The 19,898-nt window shown below is 61.6% G+C and overlaps 2 protein-coding genes across 4 annotated transcripts; both read right to left on the reverse strand.

Annotated features, from left to right (window-relative positions):
* Window positions 1–200: 200 nt before the first annotated feature.
* Window positions 201–19,512, reverse strand: RAVER1 (ribonucleoprotein, PTB binding 1). Its single transcript, XM_030475265.1, has 15 exons — window positions 19,496–19,512; window positions 5,881–6,625; window positions 5,462–5,528; window positions 4,337–4,806; window positions 4,054–4,245; window positions 3,169–3,289; window positions 3,000–3,082; window positions 2,388–2,493; window positions 1,745–1,962; window positions 1,540–1,633; window positions 1,316–1,428; window positions 1,152–1,232; window positions 619–747; window positions 468–536; window positions 201–380 (listed from the first exon to the last, which is right to left on the reverse strand). The coding sequence occupies exons 2-15, from the start codon at window positions 6,076–6,078 to the stop codon at window positions 234–236; spliced, it is 2,088 nt and encodes a 695-aa protein (XP_030331125.1). The 5' UTR covers window positions 6,079–6,625; window positions 19,496–19,512; the 3' UTR covers window positions 201–233.
* TYK2 (tyrosine kinase 2) lies at window positions 6,214–19,113 on the reverse strand. 3 transcript variants are annotated; one of them, XM_030475261.1, is made up of 25 exons: window positions 19,059–19,113; window positions 18,482–18,542; window positions 17,889–18,077; window positions 17,600–17,723; window positions 16,950–17,094; window positions 16,634–16,797; window positions 15,745–16,111; window positions 15,396–15,584; window positions 14,748–14,905; window positions 14,539–14,659; window positions 14,230–14,422; window positions 14,025–14,131; window positions 13,461–13,631; window positions 13,060–13,147; window positions 12,842–12,969; window positions 12,249–12,384; window positions 11,830–11,981; window positions 11,581–11,731; window positions 11,192–11,289; window positions 9,574–9,766; window positions 8,988–9,106; window positions 8,731–8,903; window positions 8,517–8,634; window positions 8,295–8,405; window positions 6,214–7,070 (listed from the first exon to the last, which is right to left on the reverse strand). In XM_030475261.1, exons 3-25 carry the CDS (start codon window positions 18,073–18,075, stop codon window positions 6,936–6,938), a joined length of 3,528 nt encoding a protein of 1,175 aa, XP_030331121.1. In that variant the 5' UTR covers window positions 18,076–18,077; window positions 18,482–18,542; window positions 19,059–19,113; the 3' UTR covers window positions 6,214–6,935. The 3 variants fall into 3 exon arrangements, with proteins under 3 accessions (XP_030331121.1, XP_030331123.1, XP_030331122.1); XM_030475262.1 differs by lacking the exons at window positions 6,214–7,070; window positions 8,295–8,405; window positions 8,517–8,634 and having other exon boundaries at window positions 8,737–8,865; XM_030475263.1 differs by lacking the exons at window positions 16,950–17,094; window positions 17,600–17,723; window positions 17,889–18,077; window positions 18,482–18,542; window positions 19,059–19,113 and having other exon boundaries at window positions 15,745–16,074; window positions 16,634–16,722.
* Window positions 19,513–19,898: the final 386 nt, after the last annotated feature.

Genomic DNA, 19,898 nt, shown 5'->3' on the forward strand with positions numbered 1-19,898 from the left:
CTTACCCCAAGCAGTGGGTTAAGGCAGGGACACACACAGAGCGCCCAGGTACTGCTTGGGGCGGGGGGGGGGGATGAGGGGAGGACCCCCCCTTTAGAGCACTGGGGGGGGTGGGGGTGTCATATTTGACCCCTCCCAAAACTAATCCAAAAGGCCTAAATAAACCCAAACTGAAGGTAAAGGCACCCCATGTTTGTATAGGATTTAATGGGGGGGGGGGGCCACGGGGGGGGCTAAAATATCCTCTTCCTCTTCAGGTAGGAGTCAGCATAGTGCCCCCCCAGGCCCTGGGAGTGCTGCCCCACATAGCAGCCCTTGGGGCTGGGCTCCAGGGGGGGCAGCAGCTGGGAGAAGCTTCGTTTCTGCCCCCCCCCCGGGCTCTGAAAGGCAAAGAGAAGGGGGGGTCAATAGAGGGGGTTATGGGGGGGGTGGTGAAGGGGGTTTTGGGGGGGGGGGGGGGGTCATACCTTTGCTTGGCTGGGGGGGGCCAAGGGGAGGACGGTGTCTGTGGAGGTGGCTGGAGGCAGCCTGAGGGCCTGAGGGGTACAAGGCGGGGGGGTAAGCAATGGGGGGGGTCCCGAATTGTGGGGGGGGGTGTTTAAAGAGGGGGGGTCTCACCTTAATGTGACTCTGCTTGAGCCCGGCCTGGAGGCCGCTGGTGAAGTAGGAAGTGGGGGAGCCTGAGTAAAAGAGGGGCAGGGTGGGGGGGGCGCCCCCCCCACGCTCCAGCCCTGGGGAGGAGGAGAGCTGGGAGGGGAAGGGCGACGAGTGAGAACGGGGACCCCAAAGCAGGGGGGACCCCAAAGCAGGGGGGACCCCCCCATTTCCCACTAACCCTCCACTTCCCCACTAAACCCCCCCATTTCCCACTACCCCCACCAATCCCCCACTAAACCCCCCCATTCCCCACTAAACCCCCCCATTCCCCACTAACCCCCCCAATCCCCCACTAAACCCCCCCATTCCCCACGAAACCCCCCCATTTCCCATCGCCCCCCCCCCATTTCCCACCACCCCCCCCCATTTCCCTACTAAATAGCCCCATTTCCCTCCTAACCCCCCCCATTCCCCATTAAACCCCTAAACCAAGGTGGGGACCCCCCATTTCCCTCCTAACCCCCCCCATAATGTGCTTGGGGGGGGCACATTACCTTGGTCCTGCTGTGCCCAAAGCCCCCCAGGATGGCTCCGGCCTGGTCCCGCGGCTGGGGGTAAATCCGGGATCCCAAATCCTTCCCAGATGGAAAAGGGGGGTTAAAGGGGGAGTATCTCTGCGGCCCCCCCCCCCCCCCAAATTCCACCCCCCCCCACTCACCGGTTGGCAATCGAAGGTGAAGGCATCTGTAGGCAGGGGGGGCTGCGGGAGCCGGGGCTTGGAGCTGCCTCCCAAAACCCCCGTGTTCAGGTTCAAGCCTTTGGTGGCACCACCTGGAAAAGGCCCCAAAATGATGGAAAAGGGCAGAATTCCACCCAAAAGGGGTGAAATCCCGGGAAGGGAATAAGGGGGGGGGGTCGGGAATTGGGGGGGGGGGCACTCACCTCCTAAGCTGGGTGGTGGCAGGAAGCTGGGGAGGTTCAAGTAGGGGTTTAGGGGGATCTTGAAGTCTTTGGGGGGGTCCCCCAGGAGGGAAACCTGCAGAGGGACACTTGGGGGGGTCAGATGGGTGCTGGGGGGGGGGTTGCGCCCCCAAAGCGCTGCTGGAGCAGGATAGAGCCCCCCCCCCCCCCCCCCCCCATTGCTCACCGGGGGGGCCGCGGCTCCGCTCTCGCTCTGCTTCGGCCTCTGGAGGCCACCGAGGACGGAGCCCAGCAGGGCCGGGGGCAGCCCCTGCAGGGCCTGGGGGGGGGCAGCGGCGGGGGGGGGCAGCGGCGGCCCCCGGAGCCCCCCGTCCCGCTCCAGCCCCACCGCAGCCGGGAAAGCAGCAACGGGAACGCTGCCCCGGCCCGGCGGCGCGTCCGCACCTGCGGAAGAGGAGGGGTGGCACCGGGAGCCGGCCCGATCCCAAGGGATACCCGAGAGGGAAAGAGGAGGGATGGGACCAGGATCCGGCCCGATCCCAAGGGATATCCAGGAGGGATGGCACCCGGATCCAGCCCGATCCCAAGGGATACCCGGGAGGGAAAGAGGAGGGATGGCACCGGGATCCGGCCCAATCCCAAGGGATACCCGGGAGGGAAAGAGGAGGGATGGCACCGGGATCCAGCCCGATCCCAAGGGATACCCGGGAGGGAAAGAGGAGGGATGGCACCGGGATCCGGCCCAATCCCAAGGGATACCCGAGAAGGAAAGAGGAGGGATGGGACCAGGATCCGGCCCGATCCCAAGGGATATCCGAGAGGGACAGCACCCGGATCCAGCCCGATCCCAAGGGATATCCCGCTCTTACCGGCGGGGAGCTCGGGGAGGATGGGCCCCGGGGGCTGCGCCGGAGCCGGAGCCAGGGCGCTGCGGGGCCGGGAGCTCAGCGGCGGCTCCCCCAGGATTCCCGGTCTCTGCCAAGGATAACGGGCAGTTACCCGGGATGGGCTCAGGGAAGCGGGCTGGAAGCTCGGCAAGAGCCGCGGCTGCCAGGGCCCGGCTCCTTGAGCAGCCAATCCCAGGAACAGCGGTTGGGAATCATGGAATGAGCTGGGCTGGGAACGAGCTTTCAGAGCAGCAAGTCCAAGCTCTCCCCCACCACTGGCACCACATGGATCGGGAATGCCACGGGCAGCCTGTTCCCACCCTGGAGGCAGACAAACTCTTCCCAATATCCATCTAAACCCCCCTTGAGGCCCTTTGCTCTTGTCTCATCCCTTGGGATCAGAGACCAGCTCCCTCCTCCTGTGAGAGAGGGGTAAGGTCTCCCCTGAGCCTTCCCTTCTCCATCCAAGCCCCCCCATTCCCCATCACACTTGTGCTGCTCCGGAATTCCCGGGAGCACCACCGGCGCCTTCGCTGTGTTTTGGGATGAGAAGGAAAACAGGGAATGCCCCGAGCCGGTGCCATTCCCGGTTACCTGCTGGCTTTGGTGCTGCAGCACCAGCTGGAGGAGCGTGGAGAGCGCTGGGTTGGGCACCAAGGGGGCAGCTCCCAGGATCCCTGCAGTGGGGAGATTCCAGAGGCATGGAATTGCGTGCCGCAAGGGGGATTCGAGCCAGCAGAGCTCCGCTGTGCCTCGGCCTTACCCTGCTTCCCGGCGTGCAGCAGCGGAGCCAGGAGGAGCTGCAGGGAAGCGGGATTGCCCAGGCTGCTCAGGATCTGCAGCAGGTTGGGCTCCGGAAGGAGCCCCTTCCCTCGGTTCAGTGCCTTGGGAATACACAGGGAATATGAGCAGGCATTCCTGCAGCATTCCCACAGCACTCCCACCCAGAATGGCAGCGCAACGGGGGGATTTGTGCACCCGTTCCGGGAGTGGCGGCATGCCAGAGGTGCCCGGAAGCAGGAGCTCCTCCATAGGGAATGTGCCAGCTGCTGGATCCCAGCCTCGGGAATGCCAATGGCACATGTCACCGTGTGGATGGAGCTGGGGGGAAGGAAACTGGGGAAGGCAGGAAGGAAGGAAGGGGGCAGGAAGGAAGGAAGGAAGGGGGGAACGAAGGAAGGAAGGGGGGAACGAAGGGAGGAAGGGGGGAACGAAGGAAGGAAGGAAGGGGGGAACGAAGGAAGGAAGGAAGGGGGGGACAAAGGAAGGAAGGAAGGGGGGAACGAAGGGAGGAAGGAAGGGGGGAACAAAGGAAGGAAAGGGGCAGGATGGAAGGAAGGAGGGAAGGAAGGAAGGAAAGGGGCAGGAAGGAAGGAGGGAAGGAAGGAAGGAAGGAAAGGGGCAGGATGGAAGGAAGGGGGGCAGGAAGGAAGGAAAGGGGCAGGATGGAAGGAAGGAAAGGGGCAGGAAGCAGAGGGGGGCAGGAAGCAGGGGCAGGATGGAAGGAAGGGGGCAGGAAGGAAGGAAGCGGGGAAGGAAGGAAGGAAGCGGGGAAGGAAGGAAGGAAAGGGGCAGGATGGAAGGAAGGAAAGGGGCAGGATGGAAGGAAGGAAAGGGGCAGGAAGCAGGGGGGGGGCAGGAGCCTCACCATTGCCTGCGCTGCCGTCAGTGCAGCCAACATGCTGCGCCCGGGAGGCCCGGGAGCGCAGAAGGAGACTCGGATGTGATTCCCGGCGAGCGGAAACCCATCCGTGGCCTCTTGCACCAGCTCCGCCAGCTCCGGAGACTCGTATTCCAGCACCGCAAAGCCCTTGAGCTGCCCGTCCTGCCCGTAGGCCAGCTGGGAAAGCGGGATCAGCACCGGGCTGCTCAGCACGGAGTGAGCGGCAGCCCCGATTCCGGCCCCATTCCCGGCCCCATTCCCGGCTCACCTGGCAGAAAGCGGGAGCGCCGGCGGCAGAGAAGACGCGGCGCAGCTCTTCCAGGTCGGAATAGCTGTGGGGCAGCTTATCCACGCACAGGCACTTGGAATGGAGAAGCTCCGACGTCAAGTGGTTGGCGTCCATCCAGTGCACGTAGAGAGTCCGGGTGCCCAGCTGCTTCCCGAGCAGCTCGAGCTTGGCTCGCGCCGCCGAATCCTTCTTCATGTATTCCACGAAGCCGTAGCCTTTGGAATGGCCCGTTTTGGGGCTGTACACCAGGAAGCAACGTTCCAAGTTGCCGAAAGGGCGGACGAGCTCCTCGAACTGCTGCTGGCTGAAGAGCTGCGGCAGGTTGGCGACGCAGAGCAGAGCGTCCGTGGCCTGGAGCTGCACCGAGAGCTCCCGCTCCCGCAGGCGGCTCCGGTGGAGCTTGGCGATGGCCGATTCCGCCTGCTCCCTGTTGAGCAGCGTGACGAAGGCTGGCGGAGAAGAGCAGCGCAAGGTTGGGGCTGAGGCACCGAAGCACCCCCAAGCCATAGGGAAAAGGAGAGGACGTTGGGAGGAAAGGCGGCGCCGGGCCGAAAGGGAATTGCTGTGGGATAAGGGGGGGTGGTGGCACCGGGAGGGGAAAAGCCATTGGAATGGTTGGGAAGGAGCTTAAGAGCATCCAGTTCCTCCTGCCCCAGGGATGCCCCACATAAGAACATGTCACCCCAGGCTCTGCCTTGAGCACTGCCGGGGATGGAGCATCCAAACCCTCTCCCATCCCGGTTGAATGGAGATGGGAAGAGCTTCCTTCCCTCCAACCCAAACTTCCCTGCTGCAGTTTGAAGCCATCACCCCTTGTCCCGTCACTGCTGACGGTCCCTCCCCACATCCCTGGAGCCCCCTTCAGCCGCTCGGAGGTCTCCGCTCAGCTTCTCGTCTCCAGGGTGAACATTCCCAACGTTCCCAGCCTGGCTCCAGCCCGGAGCTGCTCCGGCCCCTGCTCATCCTCCTCTGGCCTCACTCCGTGTCCTTACGTTGGGACCCCAGGGCTGGACGCAGCGTCCGTGCGGGGGCTCAGCAGAGATCCCCCGGCCCTGGGATTTGGGCTCAAATCCCTGGATTTGGGCTCAGGAGCAGGATACTCACCGGTCCCTTTGCACTTATCCACGAAGCAATACTTGAGCTTGTAGTCGCTGAGCAGGTCATGGACTTCCTGCAGGGAAAGGACGGAGTCACCCACAGGGAAAAGCAGCTTCTTCCCAGCATGGATCCCTATGGATCACCCCGAATAACGCTCCATCGCCAGCGAAGCCCCAGCGGACCCCTCAGCCCCCAAAGGGCCACCCCAGGGCCTTAAAGGAGCGGCTCCTCCTCCCGCTTCAACCGGTCGCTCGTTGCCGCCGCCTCCGCTCGGGGCGATGGATACCGGGGAGAGGGGACGGGACCGGCGGGAGGACCCGGCGCTGCCCAAGGGGGAAGGACCCAAACGGGCCCCAATGGACCGGGGGGGGGGGAACGGACGGAGCCGGCTCCGGTTCCCCCACGGGCCGCGGTTCCCGCCGTACCTGGTTGCTCACGTCGGCCGGTAGCCCCCGGATGAGCACCTTGCGGCGGTTGCGGAACTGGCGGGCGCTGCGGGCCAGGCGGCTCCGCACCTCGGCCGGGTCCAGCGGCGGCAGCTCCTCCTCCGGGGCCCGGCCGCGGCCCAGCGCCGCCACCGGCAGCTCCGGGCCCGGCGCCGTTACGGACAACGCCGCCGCCATCTTGGGCGCCCGTTGGCTGCAGAGCGCTGCTAAGACGGCGCTGTCTCATTGGTTCCGCCCGCCGCTGAGCGGAGTATTCGGGATGGGTATTGGGCAGAGCGAAAAAAACCAAGCCCGGAGCAACGGTGCTGGGTATTGGATGGAAAAGGGCTTTATTTAGCGTTCCGCCTTCTGATTGGACAGAGGACGGCGAGCCCTGCGACTACCGCGCTCTGATTGGATGAGTCTCAAAGGCCCCCCCCAACCTTGCGGCCCTATAGGGCTCTATGGCCCCCTATAGAAACACCCACACATCCCCTATAGGGGTCCTTGATCCCCCCCAGGCCCTATAGGGCTCTATGGCCCCCTATAGAAACACCCCAACATCCCCTATAGGGGTCCCTGATCCCCCCATAGGGCCCTCGAGCCCCCCCTCCCACCCTATAGGCCCCCGTGACCCCCCAACAGGCCACAGAGGAGCTGGTTGGGGCCATTACATCCTTTATTGGGGGTCACTACCCCCTGAGGGGGGGTAAAGGGGGACCCCCCCACCCCATAACCCCCCCCCCTAATCCGGGGGGGGCAACAAATAAGGGGGGGGGCCATAGAGCAGCGCCCCCCCCCAATAAAGTGCCACAGTCCTGTTGCTGAAGCCCCATTCATTGGGGAGGGGGCCCCCAAATTGGCGGGGGGGGGGGAGATCCAGCCCCCCCATAGGCACATCCCACCCCCCTTTCCCCACAGTCTCATTCACAGTGTTTGGCCTCATCCCGGCACCGGGAATACCGGGAATGGCAGCATCAGGATCCAGGGACCCCCCCCAATGCGGTGCTATGGGGCGCAAAGGGGGGGTCCCCATTGTGTGTGTCCCCCCCCCATCAGCAGAGGCTGAAGACAGAGGGGGCCTGAGCCCGGTACTTCTCCTGGAAGCTCCGGAGCACAGGCACGAGGTTCTGGAATGCCGGGCGGAACGAGGCCTCCGCTTCCCAACAGCTCCGCAGCAGCCGGTAGAGCTGGGGCAGGAATGGGGCGGGATGGGACTGGGGTGGGAGCAGCATCCCCCTTCCCACCCCATTCCCGCTCCTCTCCCCTTTCCCCCTTTGTCTCCCCTTTTCCCCTTTTCTTCCCCCCTTTTCCCTCTTTTCTTCCACCCTTTTCCCTCTTTTCCCACTTCCCCCCCCTTTTCCCACTTTTTTCCCCCTTTTCCCTTTTCTTCCTCCTTTTCCCTCTTTTCACCTTTTCTTCCCCTTTTCCCTCTTTTCTTTCCCTCCTTATCCCTCTTTTCTTCTTCCTTTTCCCTCTTTTCACCTTTTCTTCCCCTTTTCCCTCTTTTCTTTCCCTCCTTTTCCCTCTTTTCCCACTTTTTTCCCCCCTTTTCCCTCTTTTCTTCCCCCCCCTTTCCCTCTTTTCCCACTTTTCCCCTTCCCCGGCTCCACTCTCCCTGTTCCTCCCCATTTCCCCCTGTCCCTGGGGCCCAGCACAGCCCAGGATGACACAGACACAGCCAGGGACACATGGACACACGGACACACATGGACACACACAGACATATGGTCACAGACACACATGGACAGACACACATGGATACACACAGACACACACATGGCCACAGACACATGCACAGACACACACAGACACAGAGACACAAGGATGGACACAGACACATACGGAGACACAGACACACTGACACACGCACAGACACACAGACACACACGGACACACAGACATGGTCACAGACACATGGTCACAGACACACTGACACACACAGACACACACGGACACACAGACATGGTCACAGACACATGGTCACAGACACACTGACACACACAGACACACAGACACAGATACCCACGGACACACAGACAGACATAGACACAGTCACGGACACACACATGGTCACAGACACACAGGGATGGACACACACACAAACCAGACACACTGACACAGACACACATGGACACACACACAGAGACAGACACACACAGACACATGGACACACAGACACAGACACGGTCACAGACACACACACACGGACATGGTCACACACACACAGTCACGGACACAGACAGACACACGCACACAGACACGGTCACAGACACACACACACACACAGACACAGACACACACAGACACACACACACAGACACACACACACACACAGACAGACACAGACACACACACCCATACACCCATGGCCACCCATACACCCACGGCCACCCATGCGGCCGCCGCATCACCTCGGCCGGGCAGTCCCTGGGGCTGGGCAGGCGCCGGCCGCGCTCCAGCACCTCGATGAGCCTCAGCACCGTCATCTGCCCCTGCGTGGCCCCGATCAGCTCCAGGAACTTCTGCATTGGGGTGTGTGGGGGGGGGGAGGCAAAGCAGGAGCCAGTGACCCCCCTGCTCCCGATCCCGATCCCGCCCCCGATCCCGATCCCGCCGCCTCCACCGGCGCTCACCACGGGAGGGCTCTGCCCTGTCTCGCACCGCGTCAGCAGCTCGTAGAGCGTCACCCCGAAGGACCACACGTCGGAGGCGTAGTAGAACTTACACTCCTTGAGGCACTCCACGGCGTACCTGGGGCGCACGGGGCCGCCCATGAGCACCCAGCACAGCCCTGGGGTGCCCCCATATGTGCGTGTGTGTCCCCCCCGCACCCCGGGGGGCACTCACCAGAAGACAGGGCTGTCCCCATCCTCCCGCACCCGGTAATAGTCGTGGCCCTCAGGGATGGCTTTGGCCAAGCCGAAGTCTCCGATCTTCACCACGTGCTCATTCTCCAGCAGCACGTTCCGGGCGGCCAAATCCCTATGGATGTAGTGCAGGGAGTGCAGGTAGGCCATGCCCTAAGGAGGGGATAAGGGGGGGGGTCAGAGCCGTTGGGAAAGGGGGGTTTTTAGGGATGGAGGCGGGGAAGGAGGAGGCTTCACCTCGCAGATCTGCTGGGCAAAGAGCAGGATGTGCGCCAGGCTGACGTTGTGCTTGGGCAGGTAGTCCCGGAGGCTGCCCAAGGGCACGTATTCCATGATGAGCTGCACGATCTTCTCCCCTGCAGGATGGAATCCAGGGAAGAAGGCAGCAAATTCCCATCAGGAAGCGCTGCCAACCACCCAAAACCAATTTGGGAACTGGGGTTTGAAGGGCTCGGACAATCATGGGATGGGTTGGAAGGGACTTGAAGCTCATCCAGTTGCCGAGGGCAGGGATGCCTCCCACTAAACCAGGTTGCTCCAAGGGATGGGGCATCCAAATCTGCTCCCTTCAACCCATCCCAGTGTCCCAGCACCCTCCCGGGGAAAAATGTCCCTGGATCCAACCTGCACGGATGGGCTCCAGTTCAAACCCATCACCCCTTGTCCCCCCACTGCTGCAGGTCCCTCCCAGCACCCTCAGAGCCCCCGCAGGCCCCGGCGGCTGCTCTGAGGTCCCCGCGCAGCTCCTCCTCTCCAGCCCCCCATTTCTCACCCTATACGGGGTGACGGCCAGCCCCACACGCGCCCCCCCATGGGCGCCCACCCTGCTCGCTGCAGCACCCCTTGTACTTGACGATGTTCTCGTGATAGAGGGTCTTGAGGATCTGGATCTCCCTCTTCCAGCTGGCGAGGAGCTGCTGGCTGCAGCCGGCCTTCAGGGACTTCACGGCCACCATCTCCCCGGTGCCGTCGTTGGTGGGGTCGTAGCAGTAGAGACTCACCTTCCCGAAGTGGCCCTGGGGGGGAGGAGCCATCGCGTTCCGTATCCCAAGGGAAAAGCGTTCCCGGCTTCCCCGCGCCGGGAGCCGCCGCTCTGGAGCGAGGAGCGAGCGGAGAGGCCGCGGGGAAAAGGGGGCCCAAAGGGGGTGTGCCCTTTATCCGGGGGGGTTCGGTGGGAAGAGGCTGGATCCGTCCAGTGCGGATTCATTGGGAATCAGGCTGGATCCATCTAATGTGGATTCATTGGGAATCACATTGGGAAGAGGCTGGATCCGTCCAATATGGATTCATTGGGAATCAGGCTGGATCCATCCAGTGCGGATTCATTGGGAATCAGGCTGGATCCATCCAATGTGGATTCATTGGGAATCAGGCTGGATCCATCGGGAATCACATTGGGAAGAGGCTGGATCCGTCCAATATGGATTCATTGGGAATCAGGCTGGATCCATCCAGTGCGGATTCATTGGGAATCAGGTTGGATCCGTCCAATGTGGATTCATTGAGAATCACATTGGGAAGAGGCTGGATCCATCCAATACAGATACATTGGGAATCAGGTTGGGAAAAGGCTGGATCCATCCAATGTGAATTGGGAATCAGGTTGGAAAGAGGCTGGATCCATCCAATACAGATTCATTGGGAATCAGGCTGGATCCATCCAATATGGATTCATTTGAAATCACATTGGGAAGAGGCTGGATCCGTCCAATGCAGATTCATTGGGAATCAGGTTGGGAAGAGGCTGGATCCATCCAATACAGATTCATTGGGAATCGGGTTGGATTCATCCAATATGGATTCATTGGGAATCAGGTTGGGAAGAGGCTGGATCCATCCAATGTGAATTGGGAATCAAGTTGAGAAGAGGCTGGATCCATCCAATACAGATTCATTGGGAATCAGGCTGGATCCATCCAATGTGGATTCATTTGGAATCACATTGGGAAGAGGCTGGATCCATCCAAGGCGGATTCATTGGGAATCAGGTCGGGAAGAGGCTGGATCCATCCAATGTGGATTCATTGGGAAGCAGGTTGGGAAGAGGCTGGATTCATTGGGAATCAGGTTGGGAAGAGGCTGGATCCATCCAATGCGGATTCATTGGGAATCAGGTTGGATCCATCCAATGCGGATTCATTGGGAATCACATTGGAAAGTGGCTGGATCTGTCCAATGCGGACTCATTGGGAATCAGGCTGGATCCATCCAATGTGGATTCATTGGGAAGCAGGTTGGGAAGAGGCTGGAATGAAACCTACAAGCAGGGCAACATCCCCCTGGGCCCAGCTGAGGCGGGGCTGATCCCTGAGGGATTTATCCCATCATTCCCTTTGGGGATCTTGAATTCCACTTCAAATCTGGGGGTTGGCAAAGACCATCCCCTCCACCCCCCCCAACCCAAATCCGTGTTCCTGGAATGGGGGGGAAGAGGCACGTACCTCCCCCAGCTCCCGGATCTTCTTCAGGTAACGCTTCTGGAAAACAGTGGGATCCGACACTGGGAAGTCGGGATTCACCGCGGTGACATCCACAAGGGCTGGGAATGAGGGAAGAGGAGGTGAGGGGGGAGCTGCTCCTCAGCCCCCTTCTGTCCCTTTATCCCCTTCCCCATGTTGGACTTTTTGCCTTTTTTCCCTTATTTCCCCCCTTTTCCCAGAGTTTTCCTTTTACTTTCCCTTTTTCCCCCCCTTTTTCCATCTCTTTTCTCCTCTTTTCCCCTTTTCTTTCCTCTTCCCCCCCCCACTTCCTACCCGCTCCAACCAGGTCTCCCCATCCCATGCAGGGACGGGGGGACCCAGGAGGGCCATTCCCTTCCCGGGAGCCTCACCGTGCGGCTGGAGCTGGGTGAGATCCCGCAGGATGGTCCGGAAGGACGGTCGCTCCCCGGGGCTGTAGTTCAGGCACTGACAGATGAGGGTGGCCAATTCCCTGCAGGAAGGCTCGGGAAGACGATGCCTCTTCTCATAGAAACGCTCTTTCTAAGGAGAAAAGGAAGGGAAAGCACCGTCTGCAAAGGGAGCCGGAGCCATCCCGGTACGGAAGGGCCGGGATTATGGGTGCGGAGCAGGCTCAGCACCTCGGAAGGGGCGCGCTCCTTAAGCGGGACGTCGGCATCGAAGCAGATTTCCAGCAAGGTGGTGCCAAAGCTCCATTTATCGGCGGCTGTGCTGAGGTTTCCCACATCCCAAACGCATTCCGGAGCGATCCAGGGGATCCGGTCCACGCGCTCTTCGGGAGAGGGAAGGCAAAGGAAAGGGATGCTGAGCATCCAGCTGGGAAGAACAGGGAGCAGGGGAAAAGCTTCCCGCAGCGCGTCCGCTCTGTGGGACTGAGTTCCAGAGGCCGCAAATCCCATCAACCAGAGGTTGGGAAGCAGGGAAGACGTCGCCAGAACGTTCCAGCACCATTCCCCACTGAGCAGCTACTGGGGTTGTGGGAAGGGGGGAAAATCCACCTGGAATTCCAGCTCTCTTTGAGCATGGAAGAACCCAATACCTTCCCGGGAGAGCACGGCGAAGCTGAGGCCGGGATCGCTGAGCTTCACGAAGGGCACAGCTCCCTCCTCCAGCCCCTTCCTGGCCAGCAGGATGTTCTTGGCACACACGTTGCCATGCACCAGGTTCTTGTCCTCCTGTTGGGAGAATCATGGAATCACAGAATGGGATGGAAGGGACCTCAAAGCTCATCCAATTCCGAGGCACGGGGAGGGACCCCTTCCACTAGAGCACGATGCTCCGCTTGGGATTGCCCTAAGCCAGAGGCAGGACCTTGCACTGGGCCTTGTGGAGCTTCCTTTGGGAGAAATACGCTTTGGAACAAGGAGAGATCCCAAAGGAAATGCTGCAGGATCCCGTTACCTGTGTCACCTCCTCCTTATCCCTTTGCACAAAGCCAAACCTGAGGCAGGGAATGAAAGGAGGGGGAAGATTCCCTGGCCAGGACGGGCTTGGGGAAGCACAGGCAAGGCACAGCAGTGCTGAAGACACCGGGCACATCATTCCCGAGTCCCAGGGGCACAACCCGTGCTTGGAGGTGATTCCATCCCCATTCCCTGCTGGAAACCCCCCCTCTTCCCAAAGCTACGTTACCAGGTAGCTCAAGGCACTGGCCAACTGCTTGGCCACGGTGATCTTCCAGCCCACGCTGACCCGGCCTTTCTCCTTCCTCAGCAGCACATCCAGGGGCCCGTGTTCCACAAACTCCTCCACCATGATATCTGGGAACAGGGAGGCATTGTCCCGCTGTGCTGGCAGAGGGACGGAGGCTGGGAAGGGCTGGGAAGGGCTGGGAAGAGCCACAGGCTTACTCTCGGAGCCCCGCACGCAGACACCGTGCACGAAAGCCAAGTGCACGTGGGACACTTGGCTCATGAGGCTGGCGGTCTCGAAGAACGCCTGCGGGGACAGGAGGGACAGTGGCACGGAGCGCCCATGGAACAGCTTTGCCTACGCTGGAAGGGACCTTAAAGCTCATCCCCTTCCTGGATCCACGGACAGGGACACCTTCCACTAGAGCAGGTTGCTCTGACCTGGATGGTTCATCCCAACCTTCTCCATTCAACTCATTCCCGTGTCCCACCAGGCTCACAAGGAAGAGCTTCCCAAGACCCCATCTCCACCTTCCCTGGGGCGGGTTCAAGCCATTCCCCTTGTCCTGTCCCTCCATCCCTCGCCCAAAGCCCCTCTCCCCACGCCGGGCTGGGCTCACCAGGGCGATGTCCCTGTGGCTGGGGTCCAGGACCTTGAGCACCACGTGCATCTCCCGACTGTTGTTGTTCTGCTCGGTGGAGAAGTACTCGGCCTCGTCCTCGGGGGCCGCGCTGATGCTCAGGACCCCATCGTAGATGTTGGTGCGGGTGCCTTGGCCCAAGTGGGCTCTCTGCAGGGACACAGAAGGGGGTTGGTTCCAATCCAGCCCATTCCCAGCTCCCTGGGCAGCTCCCCATGGTTTTGGTGTCCCTCTCCATCAGCTCCAGCTCCGTTCCAGCTCCATTCTCCTTCGTGGCCTCCACCCTTGCTGCTAAAACCCAGCTTCACCAACCACCTTCAGCTGCTCCCGGTGCTGCCTTTGCTGCTCCTTCTCCAGCCACCCCAAAGCCCTCCTTTGGTGGCACCAGGGGAAGAACCTTTGCTCCCCCTTCTCCTTGCAGAGGGCAGGACTAAACCCACCCAAGCCGAAGGGGCAGTGGCAGCATCCCATTGGATTGGGATAGGGATCCTCCAGGCAGATCCCACCCCCCTTCCCCAGATCCCTGCACGGCAGAGCCACGACCTGAGTGATCTCTGTTTTGCGGATCTGGTGGAAGCTGAGCTGGGTCAGGTTGAGGATCTGCTTCGTGCTGTCCTTCACCTTCCTGCTGATGAGCAGGTCCGAGATCTCTGCCAGAGGAGGGAAGAGGCTCATCCCGATGCTCCGGGACCCACTGGCTGCCCCCATTCCAATGGGACATCTGGAATGATGCTCCCTCCTCCTGTACCTCCTGCTTTGGGGGGGCAGCACCTCTTCACCGTGAAGCTCTCATTGCCAGACTTGAGCGTGCAGCCCTTGAGCACATCCAGGAGCTCCCGCAAAGTGGGAAACTCCCGCTCCCAGCCTTCCAGCACGAAGGAATCGCCTTTCTTCTGGATGCGGAACTGTCTGTACTTGAGGCTTCCCTGCGCCCCAGGAGCCTGGCAAGGACAGGAGCAGGATGGGTGCAGCAGCTCCCCAAGAGCCGAGAAGCCGACGGCTCTTCCCGAATGAGCGCATCCCAGAGCTCGCCATTCCCAGGAATGCTGTGCCCTACCTGCCCTTGGCCCCGTTTGACCACCGAGAGGATCATCCTGTTGAAGTCCAGCACGCTCCAGCGGATGATGTAGAGCCCTTCCTCCTCCTCCCGGCGCAGCTTGGCCAAGACAAACTCCTCCCTGGCAGCAGGAAAAGGGGAATGGCGCGGGATGAGCCCCCCAGATCCATGGCACGTGCCCTCCTCGACGTCAGGAAGAAGCCACGTACTGCATGGGCCCGTGGATGCCGTTCAGGATGCTCATGACGAGCCGTGGTGGTGCCACTTGGTGACACAGGTAGTGGCTGGAGTCAGCCGTGAGGCGGAAGTAGCCGTCCACCAGGGAGACCAAGGAGAGAGCATTCCCAGGGCATGGAAGAACCACATCCTGGGAAGAGGGAGGACAAGCAGGGTGAGCAGGCACCGAAGAACCCAAACCCTGCACCAAACAGCATCAACCTTGACGAGGAGCGGAACCCTAAGAGCAGCTTCCAGCCAGGAAGGGGGCTGCAGGGATGTGGGGAGGGACCTTCCCCAGTGATGGGTTCAAACTGGAGCGGGAAGTTCGGGTTGGAGACAAGGAAGCTCTTCCCCAGGAGGGTGCTGGGACACTGGGATGGGTTGAAGGGAGCAGGTTTGGATGCTCCATCCCTGGCAGTGCTCAAAACAGAGCCTTGGGTGACATGGTCTCGTGAGAGGTGTCCCTGCCCACGGCAGAGGGTTGGAAGTGGCTGATCTCCAGCTCCTTCCCACCCCATTCCATGGCTTCCATGAGAGAAATTCCCACTCGTTGGCGTCAACCTCGACAAGATCCTTGTTCTTCCCAATCTCTGGAGTGTGAGCGTGGAGATGGTTGGGAGGGCCCAAGCTCCACTCACCAGGCACTTGTTGTCCTGCCGGTGGATGCTGACCCTGCACTCCCTGACCACGATGTGGGTGACCTCCTGGAAGTCACAGAAATGGGCCCATTTCGGATCGCTCCGCTCCGGAGCCGGTCCCTTGGCCTCCAGCTCCTTGTTCCGGGTCTTCCTCCCAAAATAGCCCCGATGGGAGAAGGTCTCCGTGTTCTGCAGAGGGAGAGATGTGAAGGCATCAATTCCAGCTCTTCCTACCGCTGGGAATCGGGGCAAAGTGGGATAAACGGGGAAGAAACTGGAGCACAAGTGAAGAAGGAGCCAGTGCGGGATGGGATTGGGATGGGGACGGGAAGCACAAGCACTAACCCACCTCCACGGGCACTGCCCGCCACTGGATCCCGCTTGTGCCGGTGATGAGGACCTCATGGGTGACCGGCCGCTCCTTAGGGAGCAACGGGTGCTCCGGATGCGTCCCGTTGAGCTGCACCTTCTCCCCCTCGCAGGAGGTATCCAAGGAAAGCACCGGGAAGAGCTCGCTCCCGAAGCGAGGAGCCAGGTGCTCCAGGGTGGCCAAGTACTTGTACATGATGTCCTGCGCCGTGAGCTTCCCGCTGCTCACCGTGTGCCTCTGGAAGCGCTGCAGGAACCTCCTGAAGACGTTCCTCATGCGGAATTTGGTCAGGAAGTTGTTCTGCTGGATCTGGCGGCAGAAGGAACGTGGGATGCACTCCTTGAAACTGGGGAGGGAAGGGAAACGCTTCACTACAGGGTTCCATGAGGAAGAGGAGGTGTTCGGAGCTCCTCCGGAGGACAACGGCCCCTCTGAGCCCTCTGGAATGGCCACGGGATGAGGGATGGGATTCTCCAGCACCGGAGGGCACAAGAGGGACGTGGAGCTGCTGGAACAAGCCCAGAGGAGGCCCCGGAGCTGCTCCAAGGGCTGGGTTTAGATGGGATCGTAGGAGGAAGTTCTCCCCATGAGGGTGGTGGGACGCCGGGATGGGTTGAAGGGAGCAGGTTTGGCTGCTCCATCCCTGGCAGGGCTCAAGGACAGGGCTGGGAGCAACCAGTGCAAGGTCCCTGCCCGTGGATCTCATCCATGGAACCAGATGAGCTTTATGGTCTCTTCCAACCCAACCCAGGCTGGGATTTGATGCAGGAACAAGCGCTCAGCAAGCCCTCAAGGTGCCCATGACCTCAACCAGCCCCGGCCAGGAGGACCAAGGGTGGGAAGGCGGGAGCAGATCCTGAGGAATCACCTGTATTTCCTGGCTACTTCCTCAAGGGAGATGCCTTTCCTGATGGCGATGTGGGAGAGGTGCAGCACGGCCATGCCCAGGCTCTCGTTCTTGAACCTCTGGATCTCCTGCTCGCTCTGGAAGTCTCTCAAAGAGGCCACGTCGTTGATGAACTCGTATTTCCCCTATTCCAAGGAGAACGAAAAAGGGAAAAGCAAAGCCTTGGAACGCTGCTTCTTGCCTTTTAACCTCAGCCAAGGGGCTGCACGAAGCCCCCCCACCAGCAGCTCGAGGACGCCCCAGAGCTGCAGCCCTGACCCACGGCGGCGTTCGGCACCTGCTCGAAGAGGTACTCGAAGGATGCTCTGTCGAGGAGAGCTCCTCCCGGGGGCCTCTCGTCGGGAGCGTCGCTCTGGCGCGGGCCGTGGCGGTAAACAGCCGGGTCCTTCTCGTTCAGCCCGTGCCAGTTCCGAAAGTAGTACCTGGAGGGGCAGGGGAGGGAGCGGAGCTCTCCTGAGGCCCCCACGACCGAGCCCAGCCTCGGCCGACGCGCTGAGGCCCAGCCCGGCTCGGCACCAAGGCACCGCCTCCGATTCCAAGCCTCTGGAATGGGCAGGGAAGCTTCACCCTAAAGCAGGGTGCTCTGAGGGATGGGGCAGCCAAAGCTGCTCCCTTCAACCCATCCCAGTGTCCCACAGGGAAGAGCTTCCTCCTCAGGTCCCATCTAAGCCCAGCCCTTGGAGCGGCTCCGGGGCCTCCGCTGGTGTGGGGGGAGAATCCCATCCCTCAGCCCGTGGCCATTCCAGAGGGATCATTGTCCTCTGGAGGAGCTCCAAACACCTCCTCTTCCCCATGGAATCCTTCCTGAGGCGGATTTCAACCTGCCCCATCCACGCCGCTGCGCTCCCTGCGCCCGGCCAATTCCAAGGGAGGAATCCCGAGGGAAAGCTGGGAGCGGGGAAGCCCGGAGCAGGGAACTGGCCTCACCTCATGCGGAAAAGCAGGTTGAGGTTGGTGTCTTTGCCAATGTGGAAGAGGTGGTTGGGTGGGAGCCACACTCGGCTCTGGGTGTCATAGAGGGCGAAGAGGCTGTAGCACAGCGGCGTGATGCCTGGAAGAGGGAATGGGACTTCCCTAAGGAGCCCCCGAGCCCGGAACAACCCCCATCCAGCGGGAAAACACCCCCCTAGAGCAAGGAAATCCAACTGCCCCCGACATCGCTGACGTCACCCCAGGGCGATGCCAGAGGGTGGGAATTCCTGGGCCATGGGCTCACCGATCCTGCGCGCCAGGTCGATGCAGATGTCCTCGGCGCTGAGCGTGCCCTGGCTGTACGTGTGGCAGCATTCCCGCTCTTCCTGCCCGCTCCAGTGCAGGAAAACCTTCACGCCGCCACTCGGTGGGAAGCAGCAGCCGTCGGGGTCCGAGTCGCTGTGCTTCACAGCGCACTGGCACAGAGCCATGGCTGCGGGGGGAAACAGGGAATGTGGGCGCAGGGAAGCACTCAGGGAAAGCCGTAGCTCCAGCCCATCCAACCCCGGGCTGGGGATGCTTCCAGGGATGGCGGCTCCGGCAGCGCCCTGCTTCCAACGGGAGCACCCTTGGGGTGGATAAATCCATCCCGAGCTCCATCTAAACCTCCCCTGGAACAGCTCGAGCCCATGATCCCGTGATCCCGCTATCCCATCCCCTGGAAGCAGAGCGCAGCCGCTCCTGGCTCCATCCTGCCCTAGAGTGATGAGGTTCCCAGTGCTCAGGGGGACAAGCCCTGCTCCTGATCCAGGCGGGAACGCCACAGGGAATCCATCAATCCAGGCACCAACCAGTACATCCCAGTTGGGAACTGGGCCCCCCCCCATGGCCACGCACCTCGGTGGCAGCTGAAGCATCACTCGGTGCCCGGAGCCAAGCGGGAAGGGGCTGTTCCCACCTGGAGGGAGCAGAAATGACCCATCAGCAGCCCCAGATGGGGCCCCGCATATCCCGATACCCTCCCCCTGGGCCCACATATCCCAACCTCCCCCCCAGCCCCACATATGCCGATACAACCCCCAGCCCCGCATATCCCGATACCCTCCCTGCGGCCCCACATATCCCAATGCTCCCCCCGGCCCCACATATCTCGATACAACCCCCAGCCCCACATATCCCAACCCCCACCTCCCAGCCCCACATATCCCAATACTCCCCCCGGCCCCACATATCCCAACCCACACCTCCCAGACCCACATATCCCGATACAACCCGCACCCCTGAGCCCCACATATCCCAATACCCCCACCCGGCCCCACATACCGCGATACAACCCCCCCCAGCCCCACATATCCCAACCCCCACCTCCCAGCCCCACATATCCCCGACCCACACCCCGCCCCCCGCCCCACATATCCCGATACCCCCCCCCCCCCCCCCCAGCCCCACATATCGCGATATCCCCCCATCGTACCGGGCCCCGCTCCCTCCGCTCGGCCGCCGCTCCGACCCGCTCCACCCCGTAGAGCGGCCGCTTCCTATTGGGCCCGAGAGACGCGCGCTGCCATTGGCCCGGCGTCGCCGCGCCCACACGCCTTCGCCCTATGGGCGTGGCGCCGAGAGCGGCTCCGCCCCCCGAAAGACCGGCGGTGATTGGCTGCTGAGGCCAAAGGCCCAGGGCGGGGAGCGCGGCGGGGGAGGGGGGGACCCACAGCTGGATCCGGGGGGGATCCAACAGCTGGATCCATGGGGAACCCACAGCTGGATCCATGGGGATCCACAGCTGGATCTGGGGGGACCAACAGCTGGGTCCAGGGGGGATCCACAGCTGGGTCCGGGGGAGGACCCACAGCTGGGTCCGGGGGGAACCCAACAGCTGGATCCAAAGGGGGGGACCCACAGCTGGAAAACCATTGCTGGGGGGGGTGCGTCCATCGGGAATCTTGTGCTTCCATGTGAACACTTGTGCTTAGAAACGGCTTTTTGAACGCAGACGATTCCCAGCTTTGGGAATAGCGAGTGTGGCTCCCCCGGGGCTCTGCTTGGGAAGAGAGGGCCCGGCTCCCGCAGGCGCTACTGAGCCCCCCCAAACCCCCCCTTCGAATCCAGCCCCCCCAAACCCCCCTTGACTCCAACCCCCCAACCCCCCCATCGACTTCAACCCCCCCAACCCCTCATCGCCTCCTGCCCCCCACCCCCCCCATTGCCTCGAGCCCCCCCCGCGGTCCCCCCCCCCCCCCAGGACAATTCGTTCCATTTTTCACCCTTTATTTTTGATTATTCTCTTCATTCTTTGCTTTAGTTCAGGAATTAA

Source organism: Strigops habroptila, unplaced genomic scaffold (assembly GCF_004027225.2).
Source record: "Strigops habroptila isolate Jane unplaced genomic scaffold, bStrHab1.2.pri NW_022045634.1_ctg1, whole genome shotgun sequence".
NCBI classification, from domain to species: Eukaryota; Metazoa; Chordata; class Aves; order Psittaciformes; family Psittacidae; genus Strigops; species Strigops habroptila.

What these genes read in the sequence shown, in the direction of transcription:
- TYK2 (XM_030475261.1), bottom strand. Translation starts at nt 18,075, where the DNA reads ATGGCTCTGTGCCAGTGCGCTGTGAAGCACAGCGACTCGGACCCCGAC. An exon ending in GGCGGGCAGTGCCCGTGGAG is followed by an intron (nt 15,585 to 15,744) that starts GTGGGTTAGTGC and finishes CTCCCTCTGCAG; the next exon opens with AACACGGAGACCTTCTCCCA. An exon ending in CACCCAGCTCCAGCCGCACG is followed by an intron (nt 11,290 to 11,580) that starts GTGAGGCTCCCG and finishes CCTCATTCCCAG; the next exon opens with CCCTTGTGGATGTCACCGCG.
- RAVER1 (XM_030475265.1), bottom strand. Translation starts at nt 6,078, where the DNA reads ATGGCGGCGGCGTTGTCCGTAACGGCGCCGGGCCCGGAGCTGCCGGTG. An exon ending in GCTGCACGCCGGGAAGCAGG is followed by an intron (nt 3,083 to 3,168) that starts GTAAGGCCGAGG and finishes TCCCCACTGCAG; the next exon opens with GGATCCTGGGAGCTGCCCCC. An exon ending in TCACCTTCGATTGCCAACCG is followed by an intron (nt 1,233 to 1,315) that starts GTGAGTGGGGGG and finishes CCATCTGGGAAG; the next exon opens with GATTTGGGATCCCGGATTTA.